The following is a 14,308-nucleotide window of genomic DNA, read 5'->3' as shown; positions in this document are numbered from 1 at the left end:
CGCTTAGTGGGACTATCATTTGTTTTTCAACAGGACAATGACCCAACACACCTCCAGGCTTTGTAAGGTTTTTGACCACGAAGGAGAGTGATGGAGTGCTGCATCAGATGACCTGGCCTCCACAATCACCCGACCTCAACCCAATTGACATATATTTGGGGTTTGGAAATGATGCAGACAATTACATTGATGGAAGCTACAATCTATCTGCAATATGAAAGCTGATCTTCCCCCTAAAAAATAAGAAATATTATACAATCAATACTAAATTTTTGTTTTTACTGGTGCTGATCTCATGAAACAGTAGTGTGGAATATAAATGGTACAGAATAGTGCCAGGCGAGTGCAGGTGCTGTCACCTGCCATGAGTGTCTGTCTGTCTGTCAGGGTATGAGCCCCTCCACCTCACGGTGGTGTCTGTGGTCCCTACGAATGGCTACATTAGAAAACATATATATAAAAAAGAAGATGATTGTGAGGTTAATGTATTGAAAGCGGTAACTCCTGTTCCCTGTCGCTCTCTGTGTATCTCAGGACCCTGTGAGGTTAATGCATTGAAAGCATGCGTGGTAACTCCTGTTCCCTGTCGCTCTCTGTGTATCTCAGGACCCTGTGAGGTTAATGCATTGAAAGCATGCGTGGTAACTCCTGTTCCCTGTCGCTCTCTGTGTATCTCAGGACCCTGTGAGGTTAATGCATTGAAAGCGATAACTCCTGTTCCCTGTCGCTCTCTGTGTATCTCAGGACCCTGTTGGCATTGGGATGTCATGTGACACAGACCAACGTTAACGCTGAGGAAGATCTGAAGAAAGTCAAACTGCCCAAAGAGTAAGTCATGTGATTTTTACTAGTATTGATTCATTGATTGATTATGAGTTACAGTAATACAACCCTGCAGTAGTTTCTAGGGGAGAAATGTACCCCGTGTGAGTCATTATTTCTGACATGACCAGTCAACAAAACAATGTGAGATGAGCGACATTAGGAAATCAGAGGGACACTGTCTTGGGCTTGGAGACACTTATACAACTCTACATTTGAGGCCTGGCTTAGAAGACTTTTCTTCAAAGCTTCTTTCTACTGTGTTAACCTATTATTTTCCTGTGTATTAATGTAGCTGTGTGATGTCTAACGGTTATATTCTGTGTATATATGTAGCTGTGTGATGTCTAACGGTTATATTCTGTGTATATATGTAGCTATGTGATGTCTAACGGTTATATTCTGTGTATATATGTAGCTATGTGATGTCTAACGGTTATATTCTGTGTATATATGTAGCTATGTGATGTCTAACGGTTATATTCTGTGTATATATGTAGCTATGTGATGTCTAACGGTTATATTCTGCATATATATGTAGCTATGTGATGTCTAACGGTTATATTCTGCATATATATGTAGCTATGTGATGTCTAACGGGTATACTCTGCGTATATATGTAGCTATGTGATGTCTAACGGGTACAAGCCAACGCCGCTGGATCTTTCTGAGGTGAAACTGACGGCTGGTCAGGAGGTTCTGGTAGATAAACTGGCGGAGAACGCTCACAACGTTTGGGCCAAGGACAGGATCAAACAAGGATGGACCTATGGCATTCAGCAGGTACATGTTTTGGCCCGGCTCTCCATCATCACAGTTTGTAACTGTAATTCAATACAAAATACATAGTAACTCGTGACCAGTGAATGAATGGTGTATGTCAGGCATAAGATCAACGGAAGAGCTCTGATAGCATACATTTTATGCATTTAGATTGTCATGTAACATACCATTGTCGATAGTATATAACATCATTTAACAAGAGAACCCTGACAGAGCTGTTTTTTTCTGTTGTCGTTATTTCTCTGTAGGATGTGAAGAGCAGGCGAAACCCTCGTCTGGTGCCGTACGCTTTACTAGACGAGAGAACCAAGAAGTCTAACAGAGACAGTCTGAGAGAGGCCATCAGGACACTGGTGGGATATGGCTACAACATCGACCCCCCAGACCAGGAACGTGAGTAGAGGACTGTAGCAGCAATATAATGGATGGTAGTAAGTTATCTTGTCATACACATGTACCATCCTGCAACTAAGCCATGGGCAAGCAAACCGGTACAGGTCTTTCTTACACAATCAATGTACATTTTCATTCCGTTAGATAAAGAAATCCTTATCACTGCCCACTTGAATGTGTCCTTCCCCTTTTCCCAGTAATTTCTGCGGATGCCATTGCAGTCAATCTTCAATTGACTGCAATAGATATGATCCTTAGAGCCAGATTCAATGCTCTGCCACAGTTATAAGATATCTCTCTCGAGCTAGGCCCATATTTACATTTAAAAGTGCAGGGCCTCTTTAGCATTTTCATTGGTTGAATGTCTTCTTCCTTGTGTCCCCAGCCTGTCATATTGTGGAGAGGCAGAGCATTGAGACGATCCGGTTCTTCCGCGTAGAGCAGACGTACGCGGTGAAGACAGGGAAGTGGTACTTTGAGTTTGAGGCCCTGACCGGAGGGGACATGAGGGTTGGCTGGGCTCGACCAGGCTGTAGGTCAGACTTTGACCTGGGCATGGACGACCAGGCCTACGTCTTCGATGGATACAAGGTAAACAAACAACACCTAGTATCTTTAAATAATATATCTTATCTGTTTTTACCTTATCTCTTTTTATGTTATGTTAACATATCTTATCTTTTTATACTGTTTGAAGTTTATTATAATCTACAGTACCTTCAGAAAGTATTCAAACCCGTTGATATTTTCACATTTTGTTGTGTTACAGCTTGAATTTAAAATAGATTAAATCGCGATGTTGTGTCACTGGCCTACACACAATACCCCATAATGTCAAAGTGACATTTTTACAAATTAATATAAAATGAAAAGCTGAAATGTCTTGAGTCAATAAGTATTCAACTCCTTTGTTATGGAAAACCTAAATAAGTTCAGGAGTGAAAATGTGCTTAACAAGTCACATAATACATTGCATTGACTCACTGTGTGCAATAATATTAACATGATGTTTTAATGACTCCCTCATCTTTGTACCCCACACATACAATGATCTGTAAGGTCCCTCAGTCAAGCAGCGAATTTCAAACACAGATTCAACCACAAAGACCTGGGAGTTTTTCCAATGCCTCGCAAAGGGCACCTATTGGTAGATGGGTAGAAATAAAAAAAAGCAAACATTGAATATCCCTTTGAGAATGGTGAAGTTATTAATTAAACTTTGGAATGTACACTGCTCAAAAAAATAAAGGGAACACTTAAACAACACAATGTAACTCCAAGTCAATCACACTTCTGTGAAATCAAACTGTCCACTTAGGAAGCAACACTGATTGACAATAAATTTCACATGCTGTTGTGCGAATGGAATAGACAAAAGGTGGAAATTATAGGCAATTAGCAAGACACCCCCAATAAAGGAGTGATTCTGCAGGTGGTGACCACAGACCACTTCTCAGTTCCTATGCTTCCTGGCTGGTGTTTTGGTCACTTTTGAATGCTGGCGGTGCTCTCACTCTAGTGGTAGCATGAGACGGAGTCTACAACCCACACAAGTGGCTCAGGTAGTGCAGGTCATCCAGGATGGCACATCAATGCGAGCTGTGACAAGAAGGTTTGCTGTGTCTGTCAGCGTAGTGTCCAGAGCATGGAGGCGCTACCAGGAGACAGGCCAGTACATCAGGAGACATGGAGGAGGCCGTAGGAGGGCAACAACCCAGCAGCAGGACCGCTACCTCCGCCTTTGAGCAGGAGGAGCACTGCCAGAGCCCTGCAAAATGACCTCCAGCAGGCCACAAATGTGCATGTGTCTGCTCAAACGGTCAGAAACAGACTCCATGAGGGTGGTATGAGGGCCCGACGTCCACAGGTGGGGGTTGTGCTTACAACCCAACACCGTGCAGGACGTTTGGCATTTGCCAGAGAACACCAAGATTGGCAAATTCGCCACTGGCGCCCCGTGCTCTTCACAGATGAAAGCAGGTTCACACTGAGCACATGTGACAGACGTGACAGAGTCTGGAGACGCCGTGGAGAACGTTCTGCTGCCTGCAACATCCTCCAGCATGACCGGTTTGGCGGTGGGTCAGTCATGGTGTGGGGTGGCATTTCTTTGTGGGGCCGCACAGCCCTCCATGTGCTCGCCAGAGGTAGCCTGACTGCCATTAGGTACCGAGATGAGATCCTCAGACCCCTTGTGAGACCATATGCTGACACATGCACATTTGTGGCCTGCTGGAGATCATTTTGCAGGGCTCTGGCAGTGCTCCTCCTGCTCAAAGGCGGAGGTAGCGGTCCTGCTGCTGGGTTGTTGCCCTCCTACGGCCTCCTCCACGTCTCCTGATGTACTGGCCTGTCTCCTGGTAACGCCTCCATGCTCTGGACACTACGCTGACAGACACAGCAAACCTTCTTGCCACAGCTCGCATTGATGTGCCATCCTGGATGACCTGCACTACCTGAGCCACTTGTGTGGGTTGTAGACTCCGTCTCATGCTACCACTAGAGTGAGAGCACCGCCAGCATTCAAAAGTGACCAAAACATCAGCCAGGAAGCATAGGAACTGAGAAGTGGTCTGTGGTCACCACCTGCAGAATCACTCCTTTATTGGGGGTGTCTTGCTAATTGCCTATAATTTCCACCTTTTGTCTATTCCATTTGCACAACAGCATGTGAAATTTATTGTCAATCAGTGTTGCTTCCTAAGTGGACAGTTTGATTTCACAGAAGTGTGATTGACTTGGAGTTACATTGTGTTGTTTAAGTGTTCCCTTTATTTTTTTGAGCAGTGTATATTAATACACCCAGCCACTACAAAGAATTAGGCATTCTTCTTAACTCAGTTGCCGGAGAGGAAAGAAACCACTCAGGGATAGGATAAAACTGAGGATGGATCAACAACATTATAGATACCCCAATACTAAGCTAAATGACAGAGTGAAAAGAAGGTAGCCTGTAGAGAATAAAATATTCCCTGAGTGTTTTCCTTTCTCTCTGGCAACTGAGTTAGGAAGGACGTCTGTAACTTTGTTGTGACTGAGTGTTTACGTTTATCATCATGTACGTATAGGCCTGGCCTAACTGATTCTGCATTCAGCAATGTTATATTGTTGCCAAATAAGTCAACAACAAGTTGGCTAAATCCCCCAAAAATGGCATGCCATGTATCAAGGCAAATTATTGTACACTTGGTCGTACGCTTGATCAACTTTACGTTTCAGTGGTGAATATTACGTTAGGTTTAGTAATACGTGTTGTTGTTTGTTCCCCCAGGGTCGTCGAATGCACATGGGTGCGCGTTTCTTCGGCCAGTCATGGAACAAGGGAGACGTGGTGGGCTGCATGATCAACATGGAAGACAAGTCTATGGTCTTCACCCTCAATGGAGAGCTACTCATCACTAACAAGGGATCCGAGCTCTGCTTCGTTGACTTCGAGACAGATGATGGTGAGTTTATCTTTACAAGGGATCCGAGCTCTGCTTCGTTGACTTCCAGACAGATGACTTCCAGACAGATGATGGTGAGTTTATCTTTAGAAGGGATCCGAGCTCTGCTTCGTTGACTTCCAGACAGATGATGGTGAGTTTATCTTTAAAATGGATCCGAGCTCTGCTTCCTTGACTTCCAGACAGATGATGGTGAGTTTATCTTTAGAAGGGATCCGAGCTCTGCTTCGTTGACTTCCAGACAGATGATGGTGAGTTTATCTTTAGAAGGGATCCGAGCTCTGCTTCGTTGACTTCCAGACAGATGATGGTGAGTTTATCTTTAGAAGGGATCCGAGCTCTGCTTCGTTGACTTCCAGACAGATGATGGTGAGTTTATCTTTAGAAGAGATCCGAGCTCTGCTTCGTTGACTTCCAGACAGATGATGGTGAGTTTATCTTTAGAAGGGATCAGAGCTCTGCTTCGTTGACTTCCAGACAGATGATGGTGAATTTATCTTTAGAAGGGATCCGAGCTCTGCTTCGTTGACTTCCAGACAGATGACTTCCAGACAGATGATGGTGAGTTTATCTTTAGAAGGGATCCGAGCTCTGCTTCGTTGACTTCCAGACAGATGATGGTGAGTTTATCTTTAGAAGGGATCCGAGCTCTGCTTCGTTGACTTCCAGACAGATGATGGTGAGTTTATCTTTAAAATGGATCCGAGCTCTGCTTCGTTGACTTCCAGACAGATGATGGTGAGTTTATCTTTAGAAGGGATCCGAGCTCTGCTTCGTTGACTTCCAGACAGATGATGGTGAGTTTATCTTTAGAAGGGATCCGAGCTCTGCTTCGTTGACTTCCAGACAGATGATGGTGAGTTTATCTTTAGAAGGGATCCGAGCTCTGCTTCGTTGACTTCCAGACAGATGATGGTGAGTTTATCTTTAGAAGAGATCCGAGCTCTGCTTCGTTGACTTCCAGACAGATGATGGTGAGTTTATCTTTAGAAGGGATCAGAGCTCTGCTTCGTTGACTTCCAGACAGATGATGGTGAATTTATCTTTAGAAGGGATCCGAGCTCTGCTTCGTTGACTTCCAGACAGATGACTTCCAGACAGATGATGGTGAGTTTATCTTTAGAAGGGATCCGAGCTCTGCTTCGTTGACTTCCAGACAGATGATGGTGAGTTTATCTTTAGAAGGGATCCGAGCTCTGCTTCGTTGACTTCCAGACAGATGATGGTGAGTTTATCTTTAGAAGAGATCCGAGCTCTGCTTCGTTGACTTCCAGACAGATGATGGTGAGTTTATCTTTAGAAGGGATCCGAGCTCTGCTTCGTTGACTTCCAGACAGATGATGGTGAGTTTATCTTTAAAATGGATCCGAGCTCTGCTTCGTTGACTTCCAGACAGATGATGGTGAGTTTATCTTTAGAAGGGATCCGAGCTCTGCTTCGTTGACTTCCAGACAGATGATGGTGAGTTTATCTTTAGAAGGGATCCGAGCTCTGCTTCGTTGACTTCCAGACAGATGATGGTGAGTTTATCTTTAGAAGGGATCCGAGCTCTGCTTCGTTGACTTCCAGACAGATGATGGTGAGTTTATCTTTAGAAGAGATCCGAGCTCTGCTTCGTTGACTTCCAGACAGATGATGGTGAGTTTATCTTTAGAAGGGATCAGAGCTCTGCTTCGTTGACTTCCAGACAGATGATGGTGAATTTATCTTTAGAAGGGATCCGAGCTCTGCTTCGTTGACTTCCAGACAGATGACTTCCAGACAGATGATGGTGAGTTTATCTTTAGAAGGGATCAGAGCTCTGCTTCGTTGACTTCCAGACAGATGCTGGTGAGTTTATCTTTAGAAGGGATCCGAGCTCTGCTTCGTTGACTTCCAGACAGATGATGGTGAGTTTATCTTTACAAGGGATCCGAGCTCTGCTTCGTTGACTTCCAGACAGATGATGGTGAGTTTATCTTTAGAAGGGATCCGAGCTCTGCTTCGTTGACTTCCAGACAGATGATGGTGAGTTTATCTTTACAAGGGATCTGAGCTCTGCTTCGTTGACTTCCAGACAGATGATGGTGAGTTTATCTTTAGAAGAGATCCGAGCTCTGCTTCCTTGACTTCCAGACAGATGATGGTGAGTTTATCTATACAAGGGATCCGAGCTTTGCTTCGTTGACTTCCAGACAGTTGATGGTGAGTTTATCTTTAGAAGGAATCCGAGCTCTGCTTCGTTGACTTCCAGACAGATGCTGGTGAGTTTATCTTTAGAAGAGATCCGAGCTCTGCTTCGTTGACTTCCAGACAGATGACTTCCAGACAGATGATGGTGAGTTTATTTTTATAAGGGATCCGAGCTCTGCTTCGTTGACTTCCAGACAGATGATGGTGAGTTTATCTTTAGAAGGGATCCGAGCTCTGCTTCGTTGACTTCCAGACAGATGACTTCCAGACAGATGATGGTGAGTTTATCATTAGAAGGGATCTGAGCTCTGCTTCGTTGACTTCCAGACAGATGATGGTGAGTTTATCTTTAAAAGGGATCCGAGCTCTGCTTCGTTGACTTCCAGACAGATGATGGTGAGTTTATCTTTAAAAGGGATCCGAGCTCTGCTTCGTTGACTTCCAGACAGATGATGGTGAGTTTATCTTTAGAAGGGATCCGAGCTCTGCTTCGTTGACTTCCAGACAGTTGATGGTGAGTTTATCTTTAGAAGGGATCCGAGCTCTGCTTCGTTGACTTCCAGACAGATGATGGTGAGTTTATCTTTAGAAGGGATCCGAGCTCTGCTTCGTTGACTTCCAGACAGATGACTTCCAGACAGATGATGGTGAGTTTATCTTTAGAAGGGATCCGAGCTCTGCTTCGTTGACTTCCAGACAGATGATGGTGAGTTTATCTTTAGAAGGGATCCGAGCTCTGCTTCGTTGACTTCCAGACAGATGATGGTGAGTTTATCTTTAGAAGAGATCCGAGCTCTGCTTCGTTGACTTCCAGACAGATGATGGTGAGTTTATCTTTAAAAGGGATCCGAGCTCTGCTTCGTTGACTTCCAGACAGATGATGGTGAGTTTATCTTTAGAAGAGATCCGAGCTCTGCTTCGTTGACTTCCAGACAGATGATGGTGAGTTTATCTTTAGAAGAGATCCGAGCTCTGCTTCGTTGACTTCCAGACAGATGATGGTGAGTTTATCTTTAGAAGAGATCCGAGCTCTGCTTCGTTGACTTCCAGACAGATGATGGTGAGTTTATCTTTATAAAAGATCCGAGCTCTGCTTCGTTGACTTCCAGACAGATGATGGTGAGTTTATCTTTAGAAGGGATCCGAGCTCTGCTTCGTTGACTTCCAGACAGATGCTGGTGAGTTTATCTTTAGAAGGAATCCGAGCTCTGCTTCGTTGACTTCCAGACAGATGCTGGTGAGTTTATCTTTAGAAGAGATCCGAGCTCTGCTTCGTTGACTTCCAGACAGATGATGGTGAGTTTATCTTTAGAAGGGATCTGAGCTCTGCTTCGTTGACTTCCAGACAGATGATGGTGAGTTTATCTTTAGAAGGGATCCGAGCTCTGCTTCGTTGACTTCCAGACAGATGATGGTGAGTTTATCTTTAGAAGAGATCCGAGCTCTGCTTTGTTGACTTCCAGACAGATGCTGGTGAGTTTATCTTTAGAAGGGATCCGAGCTCTGCTTCGTTGACTTCCAGACAGATGATGGTGAGTTTATCTTTACAAGGGATCCGAGCTCTGCTTCGTTGACTTCCAGACAGATGATGGTGAGTTTATCTTTAGAAGGGATCCGAGCTCTGCTTCGTTGACTTCCAGACAGATGATGGTGAGTTTATCTTTAGAAGGGATCCGAGCTCTGCTTCGTTGACTTCCAGACAGATGATGGTGAGTTTATCTTTAGAAGAGATCCGAGCTCTGCTTCCTTGACTTCCAGACAGATGATGGTGAGTTTATCTATACAAGGGATCCGAGCTTTGCTTCGTTGACTTCCAGACAGTTGATGGTGAGTTTATCTTTAGAAGGAATCCGAGCTCTGCTTCGTTGACTTCCAGACAGATGCTGGTGAGTTTATCTTTAGAAGAGATCCGAGCTCTGCTTCGTTGACTTCCAGACAGATGACTTCCAGACAGATGATGGTGAGTTTATCTTTATAAGGGATCCGAGCTCTGCTTCGTTGACTTCCAGACAGATGATGGTGAGTTTATCTTTAGAAGGGATCCGAGCTCTGCTTCGTTGACTTCCAGACAGATGACTTCCAGACAGATGATGGTGAGTTTATCATTAGAAGGGATCCGAGCTCTGCTTCGTTGACTTCCAGACAGATGATGGTGAGTTTATCTTTAAAAGGGATCCGAGCTCTGCTTCGTTGACTTCCAGACAGATGATGGTGAGTTTATCTTTAGAAGGGATCCGAGCTCTGCTTCGTTGACTTCCAGACAGTTGATGGTGAGTTTATCTTTAGAAGGGATCCGAGCTCTGCTTCGTTGACTTCCAGACAGATGATGGTGAGTTTATCTTTATAAGAGATCCGAGCTCTGCTTCGTTGACTTCCAGACAGATGATGGTGAGTTTATCTTTAGAAGAGATCCGAGCTCTGCTTCCTTGACTTCCAGACAGATGATGGTGAGTTTATCTTTACAAGGGATCCGAGCTTTGCTTCGTTGACTTCCAGACAGTTGATGGTGAGTTTATCTTTAGAAGGAATCCGAGCTCTGCTTCGTTGACTTCCAGACAGATGCTGGTGAGTTTATCTTTAGAAGAGATCCGAGCTCTGCTTCGTTGACTTCCAGACAGATGATGGTGAGTTTATCTTTAGAAGGGATCAGAGCTCTGCTTCGTTGACTTCCAGACCGTTGACTTCCAGACAGTTGATAGTGGGTTTATCTTTACAAGGGATCAGAGCTCTGCTTAGTTGACTTCCAGACAGACGATGGTGAGTTTATATTTTTCCTTCCTCAGTCTTAACTTGGAAGATTGTGTAGTCTCCTTTTTCCTCTAGGAAAATTGGAGATTGAGGTTCATCCTCCCTAAGCTAACTTCATGTATTCATCAAGATAAAATAAACTGTTTTATTGTCCGTTTTCACATAAATTGGCTTTGCATCGTGAAATGCGTTTATTTATCCATGTATTCAAAATGTGCTTTACCAGAAAGGTACTCTCGAGGTTTGAATCTCTTTTCTTAGAAATGGGCGACGCAGAGCATATGAAACCTAAAGCAGCAAAGCAATGGGGAAATCAGTCATTTCTGGTGTTGCTGTTGGAAGAAACACACAGTTACTTAATGTAAATCATATCGATTGCTGTGTTCCAAATGAAGTTTATTCTCCAATATTCTAGAATCTAGGGAGTGCGGTGTAACAGAATGCTTTCCAAATAATGGGTATTTTTGCAAAGTTAATTGCTTTTGGGTTGAGGCATTAGATTAGTTCCTTTCCAGAAACATATGTTAACCTCTAACCTCTGACCTGTATGATTTCCAGGCTTCATCCCAGTGTGTTGTCTGGCCCAGTCCCAGATAGACCTTATAACCTCTAACCTATGACCTTTAATTCCTCCAGGCTTCATCCCAGTGTGTTGTCTGGCCCAGTCTGAGATTGGCCGTATGAACCTGGGGAAGGACGCCAGCACCTTTAAGTACTACACCACGTGTGGCCTGCAGGAGGGCTTCGAACCCTTCGCTGTCAACATGAACCGTGAGATCACCATGTGGTTCAGCAAACGCCTGCCTACCTTCGTCAACATCCCCAAGGACCACAACCACATCGAGGTACTGTTTTAATATTTAGTGGTCTGATTACCCAGGGGCCTGATGTTGAACAATCTCCACTAAAGCCTGACATCTTGAAGCAAATCGGTTTGGCCAGTGACAAACATAAAGTTCCCTACCTGGTTCTGAGTGCTAATCATTCTCCTCTCCATATGATTGTGCCTGCTCTTCCTCTCTGAATGTGATTGTGCCTGCTCTTCCTCTCTGAATGTGATTGTGCCTGCTCTCCCTCTCTGAATGTGATAGTGACTGCTCTCCCTCTCTGAATGTGATTGTGACTGCTCTCCCTCTCTAAATGTGACTGCTCTTCCTCTCTGAATGTGATTGTGACTGCTCTTCCTCTCTAAATGTGACTGCTCTTCCTCTCTGAATGTGATTGTGACTGCTCTCCCTCTCTAAATGTGACTGCTTCTCCAAGCTGAATGTGATTGTGACTGCTCTCCCTCTCTAAATGTGACTGCTTCTCCAAGCTGAATGTGATTGTGACTGCTCTCCCTCTCTAAATGTGACTGCTTCTCCAAGCTGAATGTGATTGTGACTGCTCTCCCTCTCTAAATGTGACTGCTTCTCCAAGCTGAATGTGATTGTGACTGCTCTCCCTCTCTAAATGTGACTGCTTCTCCAAGCTGCATGTGATTGTGACTGCTCTCCCTCTCTAAATGTGACTGCTCCTCCTCTCTGAATGTGATTGTGACTGCTCCTCCCCTCTGAATGTGATTGTGCCTGCTCCTCCCCTCTGAATGTGATTGTGACTGCTCCTCCTCTCTGAATGTGATTGTGACTGCTCCTCCTCTCTGAATGTGATTGTGACTGCTCCTCCCCTCTGAATGTGATTGTGCCTGCTCTCCCTCTCTGAATGTGATAGTGACTGCTCTTCCTCTCTGAATGTGATTGTGACTGCTCTCCCTCTCTAAATGTGACTGCTTCTCCCCTCTGAATGTGAATGTGACTGCTCCTCCCCTCTGAATGTGACTGCTTCTCCCCTCTGAATGTGACTGCTCCTCCCCTCTGAATGTGACTGCTCCTCCTCTCTGAATGTGATTGTGCCTGCTCCTCCCCTCTGAATGTGACTGCTTCTCCCCTCTGAATGTGACTGCTCCTCCCCTCTGAATGTGACTGCTCCTCCTCTCTGAATGTGATTGTGACTGCTCTTCCTCTCTGAATGTGATTGTGACTGCTCCTCCCCTCTGAATGTGATTGTGACTGCTCTTCCTCTCTGAATGTGATTGTGACTGCTCCTCCTCTCTGAATGTGATTGTGACTGCTCCTCCCATCTGAATGTGATTGTGACTGCTCCTCCCATCTGAATGTGATTGTGACTGCTCTTCCTCTCTGAATGTGATTGTGCCTGCTCCTCCCCTCTGAATGTGACTGCTCCTCCTCTCTGAATGTGATTGTGCCTGCTCCTCCCCTCTGAATGTGACTGCTCTTCCTCTCTGAATGTGATTGTGACTGCTCCTCCCCTCTGAATGTGATTGTGACTGCTCTTCCTCTCTGAATGTGATTGTGCCTGCTCCTCCCCTCTCTGAATGTGACTGCTCCTCCCCTCTGAATGTGATTGTGCCTGCTCCTCCCCTCTGAATGTGACTGCTCCTCCCCTCTGAATGTGATTGTGCCTGCTCCTCCCCTCTGAATGTGACTGCTCCTCCCCTCTGAATGTGATTGTGACTGCTCCTCCCTCTCTGATTGTGCCTGCTCCTCCCCTCTGAATGTGACTGCTCCTCCTCTCTGAATGTGATAGTGCCTGCTCCTCCCCTCTGAATGTGACTGCTCCTCCTCTCTGAATGTGATAGTGACTGCTCCTCCCCTCTGAATGTGATTGTGACTGCTCCTCCCCTCTGAATGTAATTGTGACTGCTCCTCCCCTCTGAATGTGATCGTGACTGCTCCTCCCCTCTGAATGTGATTGTGACTGCTCCTCCCCTCTGAATGTAATTGTGACTGCTCCTCCCCTCTGAATGTGATTGTGACTGCTCCTCCTCTCTGAATGTGATCGTGACTGCTCCTCCCCTCTGAATGTAATTGTGACTGCTCCTCCCCTCTGAATGTGATTGTGACTGCTCCTCCTCTCTGAATGTGATCGTGACTGCTCCTCCCCTCTGAATGTAATTGTGACTGCTCCTCCCCTCTGAATGTGATTGTGACTGCTCCTCCCCTCTGAATGTGATTGTGACTGCTCCTCTTCTCTGAATGTGATCGTGACTGCTCCTCCTCTCTGAATGTGATAGTGACTGCTCTTCCTGTCTGAATGTGATTGTGACTGCTCCTCCCCTCTGAATGTGATAGTGACTGCTCCTCCCCTCTGAATGTGATTGTGAGTGCTCCTCCCCTCTGAATGTGATTGTGACTGCTCCTCTTCTCTGAATGTGATCGTGACTGCTCCTCCCCTCTGAATGTGATCGTGACTGCTCCTCCCCTCTGAATGTGATTGTGACTGCTCCTCCCCTCTGAATGTGATTGTGACTGCTCCTCCCCTCTGAATGTAATTGTGACTGCTCCTCCCCTCTGAATGTGATTGTGACTGCTCCTCCTCTCTGAATGTGATCGTGACTGCTCCTCCCCTCTGAATGTAATTGTGACTGCTCCTCCCCTCTGAATGTGATCGTGACTGCTCCTCTTCTCTGAATGTGATCGTGACTGCTCCTCCCCTCTGAATGTGATTGTGACTGCTCCTCCTCTCTGAATGTGATCGTGACTGCTCCTCCCCTCTGAATGTGATTGTGACTGCTCCTCCTCTCTGAATGTGATTGTGACTGCTCCTCCTCTCTGAATGTGATCGTGACTGCTCCTCCCCTCTGAATGTGATTGTGACTGCTCCTCCTCTCTGAATGTGATTGTGACTGCTCCTCCTCTCTGAATGTGATTGTGACTGCTCCTCCCCTCTGAATGTGATTGTGACTGCTCCTCCCCTCTGAATGTGATTGTGACTGCTCCTCCCCTCTGAATGTAATTGTGACTGCTCCTCCCCTCTGAATGTGATTGTGACTGCTCCTCCTCTCTGAATGTGATCGTGACTGCTCCTCCCCTCTGAATGTGATTGTGACTGCTCCTCCCCTCTGAATGTGATCGTGACTGCTCCTCTTCTCTGAATGTGATTGT

At 45.5% G+C, this 14,308-nt stretch overlaps 1 protein-coding gene across 1 annotated transcript in view; it reads left to right on the top strand.

Annotated features, from left to right (window-relative positions):
• LOC139582535 (ryanodine receptor 3-like) overlaps positions 1-14,308 on the top strand; it is a 272,990-nt gene that overhangs the window by 111,063 nt on the left and 147,619 nt on the right. Inside the window, exons 24-29 of the mRNA XM_071412622.1 lie at positions 745-828; positions 1,446-1,605; positions 1,854-1,998; positions 2,384-2,589; positions 5,270-5,444; positions 11,001-11,209. Of these exons, the coding sequence (XP_071268723.1) occupies positions 745-828; positions 1,446-1,605; positions 1,854-1,998; positions 2,384-2,589; positions 5,270-5,444; positions 11,001-11,209 (979 nt within the window). The remainder of the gene's footprint in view (positions 1-744; positions 829-1,445; positions 1,606-1,853; positions 1,999-2,383; positions 2,590-5,269; positions 5,445-11,000; positions 11,210-14,308) is intronic.

The sequence above is a fragment of the Salvelinus alpinus genome, chromosome 8, assembly GCF_045679555.1.
Source record: "Salvelinus alpinus chromosome 8, SLU_Salpinus.1, whole genome shotgun sequence".
Classification (NCBI taxonomy): Eukaryota; Metazoa; Chordata; class Actinopteri; order Salmoniformes; family Salmonidae; genus Salvelinus; species Salvelinus alpinus.
Note: the sequence above shows the minus strand (reverse complement) of the source record. Positions and strands in the feature narration are given on the sequence as shown.